The sequence below is a fragment of the Trifolium pratense genome, linkage group LG4 (genome assembly GCF_020283565.1).
Source record: "Trifolium pratense cultivar HEN17-A07 linkage group LG4, ARS_RC_1.1, whole genome shotgun sequence".
Lineage (NCBI taxonomy): Eukaryota > Viridiplantae > Streptophyta > Magnoliopsida > Fabales > Fabaceae > Trifolium > Trifolium pratense.
This window is the reverse complement of record NC_060062.1, coordinates 12,270,001-12,286,776: the sequence shown is the minus strand read 5'-3', so window position 1 is coordinate 12,286,776 and position 16,776 is coordinate 12,270,001. Positions and strand designations below refer to the sequence as shown.

General features: G+C 30.1%; 1 protein-coding gene, 1 non-coding gene and 1 pseudogene across 2 annotated transcripts; 2 read left to right on the top strand and 1 right to left on the bottom strand.

The window, feature by feature from the left end:
- The first annotated feature begins 694 nt into the window (after window positions 1-694).
- On the top strand, window positions 695-796 carry LOC123882600 (annotated as a pseudogene).
- Window positions 797-3,879: 3,083 nt separating this feature from the next.
- Window positions 3,880-15,108, bottom strand: LOC123924643 (alpha-farnesene synthase-like). The gene is made up of 7 exons (XM_045977597.1): window positions 14,964-15,108; window positions 13,537-13,810; window positions 12,041-12,434; window positions 10,490-10,708; window positions 9,450-9,591; window positions 8,879-9,127; window positions 3,880-4,489 (listed from the first exon to the last, which is right to left on the bottom strand). Exons 1-7 carry the CDS (start codon window positions 15,081-15,083, stop codon window positions 4,202-4,204), a joined length of 1,686 nt encoding a protein of 561 aa, XP_045833553.1. The 5' UTR covers window positions 15,084-15,108; the 3' UTR covers window positions 3,880-4,201.
- Window positions 11,177-11,372, top strand: LOC123882621. Its single transcript, XR_006799937.1, has one exon. It is a non-coding gene; the product is annotated as a U2 spliceosomal RNA (small nuclear RNA).
- Window positions 15,109-16,776: the final 1,668 nt, after the last annotated feature.

Sequence of the window (16,776 nt, the reverse complement as noted above, 5' to 3'; positions counted from 1 at the left end):
TCAAAAAAGATTAACTTGTGCATGTTTATATAGATGAAAAACTTGTGTAAGAAAAAGAAGATAAATGACAAATATGTTTTAAATAAATAAGATAAAAACTTATTTGTTCACATTTATAAAGATAAATTATACGTGTGAAAAAAGTTCACATTTATAATGATAAATTATCAATGTGAAACAAAAAATAAAGAACGAATACATTACAAATAAATGACTTGATATAATTTTGCACTTATATCATTTAGAGAGATTTTGTAGAAAATGATAAATTAATGATTGTGATAAATTCTTGGCTAAATTGCATTTTTTGTATGACGTCAACCAAGTGCGTTCTTGCATGATACGTTAGCCAGGGACATAGGACATAATTTGGTTGATTCAACCGCCAATTGGATGGATCAAATGCAATGTGGACGCCAGTTTTTTCATGGATATCGGCTCCACACATAGTTGCTAACTGCTTTTGTCGATGTAATGACATGTTCTTATGTGCGCAAACTCGTTACAATATAATTCAATTCAATTAAGTTTATTTGGTTAAAAAAAAATTGATAATGAACAAATATTTACTTTTTTTTCCTTCTAGTGACAGCGATGTAGCTCTGAATTGGCCTTAATAGCAATTTGTTGGGCTCCGCATTTATCACAAACAATTTTAAATTAAATTTGAAATCAATTAAAACTATAACTAATTACGACCTTACTTGAACAGGATCTGTTCTATAGGGTTGTACTACTGTGTCCTTGATTTCTAAGGAGACAGGAACAAAAAAAAAACTATAACTAATTAGATTTTGAGATCTCTAACAGAAACAGATTTGGAATGTGGAATCCATACTAAATTGGATCAAAAAATAAACAATGATCAAAGAAAAATATTTTATGTTTTATTTAATGAAATGGAAAATTGAATGATGAAATAATGACCTGTAACTTCTTGCGTTTTTGGTCTGCGTCCGCGCGTTGTGCGAGGTTGGCAACCCATCGGAAGCGGCGACGGGGATTCTTGACAACAGAGACAGCGGATCTCCATCGGCGAAGAGCGTCTTCCGGTGGTCGCTTGGGTTGCACGAAAAAGTTCTCTCTTAAGTATTTCTCCATTGTTCTATACACACTCACTAAGCTTCACAATCAGTTTCTTCTTTCTATGACTATCATTGTTATTATTGTTATTCTTGTTTCTATTTTATTTTTTATTAATTAAAGAAAAACAATATGAGGGATGTAAAGAAACTTTCAAGCGTCCCCTATAATAGCGGGAACCGAGTGATAGACAAAGCGTTCTTGTGGTCAATATACTACGAGAGAAGAGAATGAATCTTCACTTGTAATATATAAAAATAAATATTTTTATTTTCAAGAATATTTTCGTAGCTCAACCGACAAAAAAAATGGAGAAATTGTTAATTAGGTTCAATATAATATCTGGGGTTTAAACCTCAACTCATTCACTTATCTGTGTGTGAGTTTATAATGGTTGTTTTGTCATTTCATTTATCTACCGAAAAAACTAATTAATACAATTGTCATCCAAATGAGCATAATTTCCCGTAACAAAAATTTGGGTTTTTTTGGTAACTTTAATTGTTAATGGTTTTTTGAATTTTCGATATTTGGTTGGAATATATGTATAGTGCATCAAAAGATGTTGCATTTTGTTTATGTTGTTATCTTATGAGATATGAGATTGGAGAACACGAAGGTTGAGATGCATTTGTCACATGAATTTTCAAATTAGAAAAAGAAAAACAGGAGTGGCTCTTTATCTACATTTGTGACACGAATTTTCAAATTCGAACCCCGACTCCCTCGAATTTATAACGACTTTACCATTTCGTCTATAAAAAAAAATTCGAGAAAATGTAATGCACTAATGAATCAGAAACAACATATTGAATTAAGTTGCTATTAGCAAACAATCATACATCATTAAAAGATAATATCATATTCAATTTAACACAACAGATGACATTATTCTTCTTTTATTGAAGTTGGGTTGGCATTTTGTGGTGATGATGATTTGTTCTCCATTTTAACTGATGAATTATGGAGAAAATGATTGTTGTTTTACGTTATGTAGACAAGAAACGAAACATCATTGAGCGGTTTCTTGGTTTCTTTAAAATTAGCATTAGAGTCATTGTTTGCAAAATATAATTCAACTTGTCAAGAGTTCGTGCATAAGGATATGATGGAGCTAGTTGCAAAATATAACTCAAAAGTTTGATTATAAAAGAAAATAATTGTACGTTCTATGTTCATTGTTTTGCTCACCAATTCCAATTGACACTTGAAGTGGTCGCAAAAAAGTAAGGTGATATTGCTTGGTTTTTCTTGTAGTTATTTAATGTTTTTGGAGCTTCTTGTAAGCACACAGATACGCTTAGAGGAAGTCAACTCATAAAGTATGAAGCATTAGTTTTGACCAGTTTTTTTTGGCAATCTTTGTTCCCAGGAAAAGTCCTTAAAAATGACATTTTTGAGGAAACGATGGTGTTTTCCGTGGACTTTTGATCCTCTAAAAAAAATATTATTTCTTATAGTGGAACTGATTGATAATATTCTTCTCTATAAAGATGTTTGCAAAAGTAAGAATAATAAGAAAGCGCCTCATTGAATATGATTAGCCATGGCTTGGTGCCTTAAGTTGGAGCGAAATGATTTTTTTGGTCCTTTTTTAACAAAAACGGCTAATATAGTGAAGATGATAGAGAGGATTAAACATATATCATTTGTCGTTTGAAAACAAGAATTACGTTTTTGCTAATTTGAGGACGAATCCACTCACTTGTTTACGATGTAATTGAATTGTATTGTTATTTTGGGTTTTGAGTATTCCTTGTACGATCAAGTTAATAAAACGTTTTTCTTACAAAATCATTTTGTTGCATTTTTTTTTTTACTAATCATTTTGTTGCATATATTTATAGTAAACACAAGTTAGACAATAAGTTCCAGAATAAAAATAAATTCTACGATCAAAACCTTCTCTTAATTTTCAGGATGAAATTCACTCTTACTGAAATCTGGCACGCAGTGAACACAATGCTGCACAAAATGCTATAACATATGTTGCAGCAAGACAGTCGCAGAACACAGTAAATAAATAAATAAATTACAGAATAATAAATAACACAGATAGTTGTTAACCCAGTTCAGTGCAACGTCACCTACTCTGGGGGATACCAATCCAGGAATGAGTCCACTATAATAGCTCTAGTTCAAAGCCCTCGACCAACACCCGGTACTTGACTTCTCGCCTAGACACTACCCGTGCAATCCTACCTAAGAACCTCTTAGATAATGAGACCCCGTCCCAAATTCCCTCTAACAACACGTACCATGTTGCTGTCAATAATAACGATCAAGATGGAGACACTCTCCTAGAAACTAGACCACACTCTTGCTTAAAAGCTTATGAGTGAATCACACACACTAACTCCGTGCTTCAAAGCTTAGGAGTAGCTTACAATAAACAACACAAAACACAGTCCTAAACTTGCATCAAATTGACACAAGAAAGGCTGACAAAAGACACAAACTCTAAACCTTAAAAACTCACACTTTGTAAACAACACGGTTTAGAATACATGAGTTGTAAAGGCTTGAGGCTTCACATATTTATAGTCTTCAATTGTCTTGATGTCCAAGTTAGGTCTTCAGACATGTACAGCTGTAGAATTGCGGCCAACCCTATATTATTTCCAGAAATATAATTTGTTTTGTTTCATGTGTGGCCAAACAAAAACAAAAAAAAATATAAATTATTATTTTCAAAAATATAACAAGTTATATTTTTGTTTTCAATAATAATTCTCAAACCGCCTTCAGGAAAACTTGTAGAACAAGCCACGTCTTGAATAGTCGCACATGCTTAAATATAAAAACGACTTAAATCTTCCTTTGATTTGAAAAAGAAATTCTGCGCAAAACAGAGTATCAGGATGCTGTACGATGATGCTACAGCATCGCGATCCAGCATCTGGCTGGTTGGCTTTTGCAAAATTTTAGCCAATCTCAAAAACCCAATACTTACAAATAGACAGAATTGACCAAAATCTACATATTTACTAAAAGATAATCTACATTAAATTCTTGAATATTAAACACAAAGCACTTTTTATCATAGAAAAATCTAAAAATATTCTCAAATTCTAATGCAATACATCCACTAAAATGCTGATTTGCAAATCTTAAAACCTTAGAAAGGTTCAACAACAAGTGATAAAATGTGTTTTTTGATATCTCGATCTTGTATACCAAACCCATCGCCATTTAGGTAAAGAGTATGGGCCACACGTGCTGCATTTTTGGCTTGATTAAAAAATGGTCCCATCCAAGAAATTGGAGTTGAACAGTGTCCATTAATCTTTCTCCATGCACTGTTTATAATGTCTTGTATATGTTTTCTTGCTTCTTCTTCTGAAACATTCATTTCATTCATGTAGCATATAATTGACGAAGCAGCATCACCCCTTTCCCTTTCAGCCTGTTGCATAACAAGTTCTATATTAATTTTTCTATAATTTAAGGATATCCAAAGAAATAAGTTAAAGGGTAACCCCACTAATTTTGATAAAGTCAATGTACATATGCTAAGTAACTCGAATATGCTACGTCATAATGTTTTGCCGTGTGCTCAATGACACATATGCCACATTAACATGGCTTGTCACATTTGCGTCGACTTGGTCAGGGGGTTAAAATCACAAGTTTGTAAAAGTTAGGGGACACAAGTGCTATTTTAAAAGTTATGGATCAAAATCGCAAGTTTGTGAAAATTAAGAGGTCATAAGTGCAATTTAAACTAACTTAAATTATAGTTTTTGAGCTTATTTAATTTGCACTTTTGACTTCGTAAGTATTGTGATTGTGTAATTTTGACCCTATTTTCTTAAAGAGTGATATTTGCCCCTTATGTTCTCCTCCTTTAAAATTTGGTAGTCCTCTCATAGTTATTTTTTCAAAAAAACTTTAGGTTGAAGTGACATCATCTACTATATAAGAAAAGAACATACATATGAAATTCCCAATTTGCCCCCTTTTCATTTTTTGACACATAATCAATTCAGGGTTATTTTGTGTCTTTATTAAAAAAAGTTAGTAGAAAAATGCTAAAAAATTTCTTAGTAGGATTCGAACCCTTAATCTTTTAGTTACACTTCTTATTACAGTTACCACTAAGCCATATGAATTAATTTGTTATATTTTTGGAACCAACCTATAATCAATATGAGTTAGGTTAAAAGAAGAAAGGGGAAGTGTTTATTTTTTTTTTCTTTTTTATAATAAGAATGTTTATTCAATAAAAATTGTCAGTTACCTCAAGAAGATTATTCTCTACAGTTGCGCGTGAATGATATATTTAGTTTAAAAAAAAACCCTAAAAATTAAATACAATGTTAAAAATAGTTGAAAATCTACTATATAAGAAAAGAACATACATATGAAATTCCCAATTTGCCCCTTTTTTATTTTTTGACACATAATCAATTCAGAGTTATTTTGTGTCTTTATTAAAAAAAGTTAGTAGAAAAATGCTAAAAATTTTCTTAGTAGGATTCGAACCCTTAACCTTTTAGTTACACTTCTTATTACATTTACCACTAAGCCATATGAATTAATTTGTTATATTTTTGGAACCAACCTATAATCAATATGAGTTAAGTTAAAAGAAGAAAGAGGGAGTGTTTATTCTTTTTTTCTTTAGAGTGTTTATTCAATAAAAATTGTCAGTTACCTCAAGAGGATTATTCTCTACAGTTGCGCGTGAATGATATATTTAATTTAAAAAAAACACAAAAAATTAAATACAAAGTTGAAAATAGTTGAAAAATAAATGACATTTTTTAGAAGTTTTTTTTTTTGAAAGATTTTTTGTTGTTGATATAAGGACTAATATTTTTTTTAACAAACCAAAATGAGATATATTAACATAGACAACCTCCCCAACACAAGACGTACCGATGTAGACTACAAAAGTTTACAAAGAACCAGAGAAACAAAACCATAAACAAATCACACAATAAAGATATAACGAGAAAGATATGACTTTCGTTCTTATGAGATTTTTCTATGCGGAAGAAAATTATTGGAGAAAAAAAAAGGACTAAAATATTATGTTGCCTATTTTTTTTTAATAATTTTTCGGGTTATATTCATATTAATACGGGAACCTAATTTTTTTGGATATATCTACGGGTCTTATATTTTTACTCATATATTAGTAAAGTTGTTTATTTTTTTTAAAATTTTACGAGTTATAGTCATATATTAATATGGAGACATAATCTTTCGTGTGAATTCTACGGGACCTATGTTTTTCCTCTTTTTTTTAGACTAATAACAAACAATATTCATTTATTCAAGTAAGTAGAGTACGTGTGAATCTGCACTGAATCTGAATCGAAGCAAATATGCAAATCTGAACAAAACAAACATCGTACTACAACAGAATTAAACCGAACACCGTACCAATACGCGAACTCAAGACAAAAAACTCTGCACTAAGACGGGATTAAAACAACATCAGACAAGAACAACAAAAGAAAACTCAAATGAAACATAAGAATGTGTGAAAATCAATTATTTAAATAAAAAAATATAAAACAATCAAAAGGGGGTGATTTCAGATAAAAATTGATCCAAAATCACCCCTCTTTGGAAGATGAACAAGAATAAAAAGTAAAAAGTAGGGTTTACTATGTTGTTGTTGTGGGACGTCTATGAAAAAGCAAAAAGTGGCATATATTTTTTCTCTTATTAATAAGATTTCATGTTCTTTAATAATTTATGTAGGACCTATATATATTTATACTTATGAATTAATAAGATAAACTTTTTTTTTATTTCTACGAGACTTATAATTTTAATCATATATTAATAAAGTTGTTTATTTTTTTATAATTTTGCGGGTTATACTAGATCAAATATTAATACAAGGACCTAATTATTTTGTTCATTTTTACGAGACATATTTTTTTTTATTAATATATTAATAAGATTGCTCATTCTTGACATATATTTATACTCATGCATTAACAGAAGATATAATCTTTTGTGTGATTTCTGCGGTGCCTGTGTTTTTTTTTTTTGAATAAACTAAAATGAATTTTATTATTAATAATGAGTCCTGATTGGCACAAGGTATGCCAAACAAAACAACAACAGTTTATATCATACACGTATGCAGGGCTTATATTTTTACTCCTATTAATAAAATTTTCAGTTTTTAACTATTTTTTGTGAACTTATATTTATACTCATATATTAATATACGATAACCTGATCTTTTGTGTGGTTTATGCGAGACTTATGTTTTTTACTCATATTAATACGTTTGTCCGTTCTTTTATAACATCTACGGAACCTATAAAATACTCATATATTAATATGGATTTTTTTTTTGTGATTTCTACGGGGCTTATACTTTTATTAATTAAGTTGTCTATTTTGTTTTACAATTTTACGGGTTATACTCATATTTAATACGGTGACCTAATTATTTTGATGATATTTGTGAGACCTATATTTTCACTAACATATTAACAAGGTTATCTATTTTTTAATAATTTTAAAAAGATATATTTATACTCATATAATTAATACAGAGACCTAATTTTTTGGTGGTTTTTACAAGGCCTATATTTTTACTAATATATTAATAAGGTAGTCTATTTTTCCATAATTTCTACATTATCATTTATATTCAAATATTAATACGGAGACATAAGATTTTTTTGTGATAGTTTTACCATGGTTCTTTTCTAATTTTTTTTACCAAATATTATATATTTCATTTTTTCAATCTTTTAATCTACTTCCCAATAAATTACTATTTTATGTTATCAAGTGAGGAGCGGCAACGCCGCGACTCCCGTGCGGACGCACGGATGGCCTGCTAGTTTATTAACATAACCAATAGCGGAGCCAGGGTGGCTCGGCCGGGCCATGACCCACCCCAAAAATATAGGAAATTACCATAATACCCATAATATTTTTGTAGTATAAAATAGTTTATATATCCGTTTGGGCAAAATATCAACAAGTTTGTGAGTGTAGCCCAGCGGTTCCGTTTGGTCATTATTAATAAGTATTCGGTTTATTTATTTTTATTTTTATAAAAAAAAAAATCAACTTTCTTAAGCTTATTCCAAAAACAATATTTTTCTTAAGCCACATTTTTCTAAAAAATTTAATTTTCTTATGTATATAACAAAATTAAAAATGTATAATTTCTATTTTTTCAAAAAAAAAACACAACAATTTTTAATTAAAAAACAATATGATTCTCGTATTTAATTTACATGTTATAATTTTTTGACAGCCAACTCAAAAGAAAATTTATGGCTCCGCCACTGAACATGACACCAAACTCTCAATCTTTCTTTAAAATTAAAAAGAAAAAAAAACAAAAATTAACTCCTGCAATTGAGAGCAAATAAAATCCTTATTTATGGTTTCAAACATTTTAGTGTTTTTTTTTTAAGGTTTAAATTTTAATAAAATGTTAGAAAATTATGTGTCACATCAATAAATAATGTTAAGTTGGCGAATATTTAAGAGGAAATTGAGATGGTGACTATTACCAAATCCCTAAGGAGAAAAACATAAGAGCCTAAAAGAATGAGGACAAAATCTAACGATCATGATATTTGAGTGGCCAAAAATTGCAATTAAACCTATAATTTATATTCGAAACAAATTATCCTCTGTTATAATAAAACAATGACTAATTTCTCCCTAGCTAATTATACAAGTGTTAGATGCTAATTTGATATTTATTATCAAAGACTGAATTAATTACTTGTCAAAAAATTGTAAGGAACTAAAATAATTCTTCACTCTAATTTATTTATTATATGAGACAAAAAGTTACCACTGCGGTGCCAAGATCATTGCACAACCGAATGATGATAGATACATTGTAGACCAAATCTTCATATATGTCTGGAAAGTCATCTATCTCATCTGTTACTTCACACATTGTGGCAAAATATGAATGAAGTAAAATTAATGGCCCTGAAGATGTAATCCATGCATTGTTTAAATATTCTTGCAACGATGGAATATATCCCATTTGGTACCACTTTGCTTCCACGTATAAGGCCTTGCAAAACTCAATCCACTGTAAAATTTCGGGGAAAAAAATTATAATAAGCAACAATTAATTGTTTAATTTTCTTCAATGATTTTTAGATTTTTAAAACAATAAAATCATTGGTTATATATATATATATATATATATATATATATATATATATATATATATATATATATATATAAGGCTTAAATATGCAAATGACTACTGTAAATATATGAGTCATTTTGGTCGTTAAATTTAAAAAAACTTTCATTTTGATCCTGCACTTTTAGTTCTGAGACCATAACTGAAATGATCCATATTATTTGCATATTTAAGCATGTATATAATTACTTAGTATTAGTACCGTTTTCTTTAGGTAATGTAACACCATATTGAAATTCTTTTCTCCTCCAATATCATAAGCAATTTCATTTGTGATATCTTGAAGTGCATTGAAGCAAATCTTCATGTACTCTGGAAGTTCATCAATTTCTTTGGCATCCCATCTGTGTTTATATTATAAACATGATTTATAATTGTTCCAAGTGATAACAAGAAAAAATATATATAGGAATTAGGAAGAAAGGGTACACATCATAATTAAACAAAGCAACATAGTCGTACATGGACTTTTGTTAGGCAGATGTCACTATAATTTAAAAAAAAAAATGTAACCCATAATTTTTTTGTAAATTTATTGAAATTAAGTAAAAAAACAATTTTTTTTAAAGTAGTCTGGTGGCTAGAAATTCACTATTTAAGGTGAATAGTTGATGTATCAAGGTTCAAACCCCGATCCCTGCACATTATATGTAATGTCCCTACCAATCGAGTTATGCCCACGGGGACAATAAAAAATATTTTTTTGTCAAGTTGTCTAGTGGCTAGAAATTCCACCCTTAAGGTGGATAAGTGAGATAATCGGAGTTCGAATCCCGATCCCTTGTATATATAATACAACCTCATACCAACTGAGTTAAGCTCACGGGACGATAAAAAACATATTTAACCCATGAAAATAGAACATGTAACCTCAAACTTGTGTTGTTTCAATTGTTTGTAATTTTCTATTTAGGTTAATCTACACTTTGTGTGGACTTACTTGGAAGGCTTTATGTCCCTCAATTATTTTTTATTTATTTATCATTATGAGTATGCACGTAACTAATAATCTCCTTCATGTTAATAAAAAAAGGGTCTTGTTAACATGTGCCCTTAGGGCACATGTTAAGATATACCAAAATAGAAATTCATCATTTAATGATACAAGAAATTTAATGCTTCAAAAGTTAAAATGCACAAATTAGCATTTAATAATTTCTATTTTTGCTTCCTTAACATGTGCCTTAAGGGCACAAGTTAACATTCTCCATAAAAAAAATAGATGGTTTGGGAAAAACAAACCTATGAAATGCCATTGTGAACGGGTTGAGTTCTTCAAATGAGGCGTGGATATCATAAATATCATCAATCACTAATACGAAAATAATGACTTTAGTAAGCCATTTCCTCAAGGATTTATACTTGGCCTCAAAAGCAACCCCTGCTGCACACATGAAGCTTTCAACCAACCTATTTCGTGCAAAACGCAACTCTTCTTTTATGCCAAGTTTCTCCCACCACCTAAAACACAAATTATATAGTTCATTAAGATTAGTAATACGGCAGTAAAAAAAAATATATTCCACTAACAAATTTGTCCAAATTTTTAAGGAATAAAAAATGTCTTTTTTTTTTTTAACGACAAATATATGAGTACTACTACTAATAATCATGTCTCTAATAAAAAATGTCATTCAATATGTACCTCTAAAATATTTGGCCAATGTCCAACTTTTTTTTTTTTTTTTTTAACTTAAAGTGGCGAGCTCTACCTTTGGATCCTTTTTGTGAGGTTCATGATCAAACAAACTTTGTGATCAAGCTAAAGAAAATTAGAAGATACTTTGTGATTTTTACTATAATCAACATTACTTAAAACAAAAATGATTTTCTAGAATTCAAAACAAAATTTCATTTAAAATCATTTTTATATGTTTTTTAGATTCTTTACTTTTATTTTTTAAACTATAACAAATGGATAATAACTTCATACCTTTCTTGGCCTTTTGGCTAAGATCAAGTGTAGTATCTGTTCTTATCAGTTTAATATCTGATATGTGGTCCATTGGATCACACGATATTAAATTACTTTTTTGAGGTGGAGGAGCCACCACAATAGCTTGATATTGGGCTTCTCATGTGTCGCCAATGCGTTGCACTATTGCTTTGCCTTGGCGCACCCCAAAAAAAAAGAAAAAAAAAAGGATAATAACTTCTAAAAATAATTATTTTATTTAAAAAGCTTTTTTTGTTGTTGTCTAATTGTCTTAATCATTAAAGTATATAATAATTAATTAATAGGAATATAAATATGTTTTTAGTCTTATTAAATTTTATTTTTAGTCCTGTCAAAACATTTTTCGACTTTCAAGTCCCCACAATTAGTCATCTCATGTATATTTTTTTAAAATTTTATGCGATTTTTTGCTGACATCATCATAAGACACTAAATATCTCTATTAAAGAAAATTTAAATTTTTTAAACTATAGATGAATTAAATATGAATTTTAACACCCAAAAGCTCATAAAATCAAAATAACAAAAATCGAGACATCAAAATCGAACTTTGATGTCATATTTTGCTAATATTTTATCTTAACACATAAACTCATGTTTGAATGCAATATTTGGTAATATTACATAAAACCTCCACTTATTTATTTATTTTTGAAAACTCGGCATCAGCCCAAAAACAACTAATCCAAAGGAACTAAATTTCACCGCCCATTTTTAGGGGCTCAATTTAAAGGCAAAGTTATTTTTTTTTCTCTATATAAACTATTGTGGAAACCAAAATAAAAATTTTGAAATTTTACATGGACACATTTCTCTTTATGGCTAAAAATATGTACCTGGATAATTCCTTGACCTCCTTTTGAAGTTTAGCTTGTATAATGTTGAAGTTTAACTTAGCAAGTTCAAGTAAAACGGGGTCCATGTGTTCTATAGTTTGGTATTGATTCATGTGCCATTTCACATCAAACCATGGTACTCTCCAATGAGAAGGAAGCTCCAAGGCATGGACCACTCTTTGAACAACCATGTTATTATCACATAGTTCTATGTTGATAGAACTTGAAGTTGACTTGAGAGCATCTTTGAGCCAATTTATTGCAAATTTTTTGGCCTCTTCTAAGATTTGTTCACCGTCTAAACCCAAATGTGAGGCCTCAAGAAGCTCCACAATATTCTTAACATTACTAGCAAATGAGTTGTCCCTCACATCCAAGAAGTTGCTTAGTATATCTGAATTTCATAAATAACCAAAAATTAGGTTGTTGCCTTGTTGGTTTGGTTGTAAACCATAACTAATTAAATAGAACATAAATAATTATTTGGTATTGTTAAATATTGCCTTGAAATAATGTAAAAATCAGAAAATCATGTTTTGGTAGTCTCTGCCTGCTCACACCCAGGCGTGGGAGTTGGCGCCCAGGCGTGAAAAACTGGGCTGAACTCAGGTTGCTCACGCCCAGGCGTGGGAGGCTGCGCCCAGGCGTAGTGTCTGCGGGCCTATATATATGTTATGCGTTTTCTGACTTTTTTAAGGGGATTTTAGGGTTTCAAAGGCTAACAAAAAGGCTAGGGTTGAGAGATTTCATCTTGGGAAGACTCTAGGGTTAGGGAAACATTCTATCACCTTGGGAAACACTTTCATATTGAATTTCTTGGTCACGGGAAGAAATTCGGGCTTAGGGTAGATTTAGGAAAAACTCTAAATCTTGTAACTCTTGTGGTGAATTTCATTATAATCAAGGAACAAGTTTGATAGTGGATCGGAGAGCTGCTCTCTCCCCCAGAGTAGGTCACATTGACTGAACTGGGTAAACAATTCTCTTGTGTTCTTTTCTTTTATCGCTTTATCTTTTGATTTGTGATTTTTATTGCCGATCTCATTATTTGATTGCTTAATCGTTATTTGCTCCACACATCAATTATTTTATTGGTGTGATTCAATCCGAATTCACAACAGGTATCAATGTTGTTTAGTTGGATATCGTTATTCTATAGAAAAAATATGTGTATTTAAAAAATGACATTTATTTTAAAGAAAGACTTAATTACATATTTAGTCTTAAAATTTTACGATTATTTTAAGTTTTATGTTGATCATTTATATTTAAAAAATTTCAAACTAGTCCTTTATTGATGTTAAAATAGTTAAGTTCGTCATTTTCGTAAAATTTTGTCTAAGTTGTTCATGTGACACCCTCTTAAATTGTTCATGTATCCAATTTTGTTAACCACGTAGGCGATTTAAAAGATCAATATATTGTAACATTAGTAAAAAAAATTGTTATTTTAATTGCACTTTTGGTTTCCCTATTTTATGAGAGAGAGAGTTAACCTGCTGGAAAAACATGGTAACCATGCAGCCTTAGAAGCTTGAAGCATAGAGTAGACATGTGCATATTATCTTTCACCTTAAATTTGTTAAAATTTTGGGCAGAGACAAATATAGTTTGAAGAAACTCATCTATTTCCTTCTCAAAATGACTAGCAAGGCCTAGTTTATGAATCCAATCAACCAATTCTAATTTTTGCAAAACGTCCAACTCTTGAACAAAAAGGCATTTCACTTCAATCACCCACTTGTTTAATTGCATAGCAAATTCTTCTTTCTGCGTAAAAAACAAAATATTTATAAAAATATATATATGAAACTACTTAACCACTTAAAAAACAATACAACACTAATAATGTTATATTATATTGTAATTTCACTTTAACAAAATATATAATTTAAATAAAAAAATTATTTTAAATATGAATCATTTAATCTTAATTAGACTGTCAGGTCTACTCAGCAGGTTGAACATCCTATTCATAATTTATTTTCTTGTTTTCTAAGGAATTGATTTTGTGTTTTTTTTTTATAGATTTTTCTCCAAAATGGTCCCAAATCCCTAGTTATTTGGACAACTCATTGTCTTTTTTTTTTTTTACAAATCGACAACTCATGGTAAGTTGGTATATTTTTAGTGTTTTGACTCTATTATTATATGATTTTTTTAGTGTTGAGGATTTATATCATATTAGAAAAAGTGATGTTTTATCTTTGTTTGTAAGTGGATATTTATAAACTATCGAGTACAGACCAACAAATTATATGATTCTATTGAAATGATAGAATTAGATAATTTTTTTTCAAGTAGTAAAGTGGCTATAAATTGCATCTTAAAAGTGAATAAGTAGAATATTTGATGTTTAAACTCCGGCTCCTACACATATAATGCGATGTCCATACCAACTGAGGTAAACTTATTGGGACGAATTATCCAACCAAAACAAAAAAAAAACACTATTTAAAAATTCGATCACACATCGGAAAAAATAAATAAATTCGATCACACACATGTAAAGGAGAGATTTTTGGTTCGAATTAGAATAATCATGAAAAATATCCAATATAACAATTTTAATTTTTAACATATTATAATTGAGTTTGTCAAAAAAAGAAAAATATTATAATTGAGTTTTTTTAATTTGAGTATTTTATTTTGTCAGGTAGCTTAATGAGTCCACGTAACCTTAACTCAGTTGGTAATGACATTATATTTTATATGTAAGGGCTGAGGTTCGAACCCCGGACATTTCACTTATCCACCTTAAAGGAAAAAAAATACTTATTAATAATGAAAATAAATGACATCATTTGTGTTATGCATACTAGCTAAAATATCGTAAATTAATTAAATAAGAAAAGTAATATACTCCGTATATCACTTCATATTTACTGCCAAGAAATTAAATAAGAAAAGTAATATATCTCACTTCATATTTACTTGCAAGAGACTGCAGAAAATCATCTTTCCAAATGTTGGGTTTATAATTTGCAGTTCTTCTCATGTCCAGCTTAGCTTCTGATTCATTCATGCTGCTCGTCATCGTCATTTCTCTATTCACTTCTCTACGGTTTGTGCCTAGCCAAAGCTTGTGCTATCCCTTTATATAGGCCAAAAAACCAAACCCACGTAACATTAAAATATCTGTATGTCTTTTTAGTTTTTTATGTAACCAAAAAATATCTATGCCTTTTTCATATACTTGTGGCTGACATTTGACTCAATTTATTCAAAAATATATAGTTTATTAGAACAACGTTTAGAATGGTCCGGTAAACTTAGCTTTGTTGGGAGAGACATTGCAATATTATATATATACAGTAAGTTGGGGTTCGAACTCGATCGCTCATCCCACTTATGAATTTTAAGAATAAAATTTATACCGACTAAATTACTTGATATAACGAATAATGTTTAGAATGAATTTATGATTGCGTTAACCAGAGCTATTAAAACGAGTTAGTCCGTATATGGGCCGATCTATGCCTTTTTTTAAATGATTCTTTTAGTATGACTCGAAAAAAAACTCGTTTACTGCAACCGTATAGTATAAAGCATAATAAACCCCAAAAAATTTAAATAGACAAAACTAAACTAAGTACAACTTATTTATGGCTCAATATAATATAGTTTTATTAATTAAAACCTTAATTCCTATACTAAATTGTATTTGATTAATTACTAAAATATGACTATTAAATGTTTCATAATTTTTCATGAAATTTCACTATTTTTTTCATTTCATACTAAAAAAATCATGATTTTTCAGCCGTTCACTACTAGAAAATTCGCTTTTAGAGACCGATTTAGCGACCGAAATAATTCGGTCGCTATAGAGACCGAATTAGAGACTGAATTTCGGGCGTCAAAGTAAAAAAAAAATCAGTCGCTAAATCGGTCGCTAAATAATTACAGAGACCAAATTAGAGACCGATTATTAGCGACTAATATTGCGGTCGCTAGATCGGTCGCTAAGTGATTATAGAGACCAATTTGGAGACTGATTATTAGCGACAGCAAAGCTGACGCAAGGTTGTTTTTTTTACAAATTACTAAAAAAAAAATCAAATATTACTAATAACTAGACAAAAAATAAAGCCAAACCATTGAAATTGTTTACGCAATAAACGAACTCCACAATAAACCACACCTAAGTCACTCTCTTGTTCACCTCACTTAAATTGAACCCTAAAACCCCAAATTGTTTGAACCACCCTCTTCCCTCATCATCATCATCGAATTCATACTTCTTCTCTTTCACGAACCCATAACACTTATTCACCTGAAACCATTCACCACAATTGAAACCCTTACCTACCCTTAATCCAGAACACTACTCACACGATTGAAACCCTTCACCACTCGAATCTCTCTCTCAGAAACCCTTTAACACTCACGAACCCTAACTACTCACGAACCCTAACTACTCACGAACCCTAGTCCCTAACTACTCGTATCCCTCTCTGTATGGCGCTGTTTCGTCTCTGTAATTATCAAGAACGATTTCTTGCTATATCGTGTTGATTCCTCTTGACTGTCTCGCTCACGTTAGCTTGTCATCCTCCTTTTGCCGTTTCGATTGCAGTCTTTCCTTCACCGTCTCAATCGCTTACAAGTAAGTGAGTAACAAAATCCCTTTTTTATAATGATTTGATGTATTTGGTCTAATATTGCAATTGGTCGTTAATATACTTAAAGGTCATTTTTAGATGTAGAACTCATCTCGGCCCTTTCTATCCCCT

Coding starts and splice junctions, on each gene's coding strand:
- LOC123924643 (XM_045977597.1), bottom strand. CDS start 15,083: ATGACGATGACGAGCAGCATGAATGAATCAGAAGCTAAGCTGGACATG. Junction 10,709..12,040: donor GAGGTCAAGGAATTATCCAG/GTACATATTTTT, acceptor TTTGTGTTTTAG/GTGGTGGGAGAAACTTGGCA. Junction 9,592..10,489: donor TTCACAATGGCATTTCATAG/GTTTGTTTTTCC, acceptor ATATAAACACAG/ATGGGATGCCAAAGAAATTG.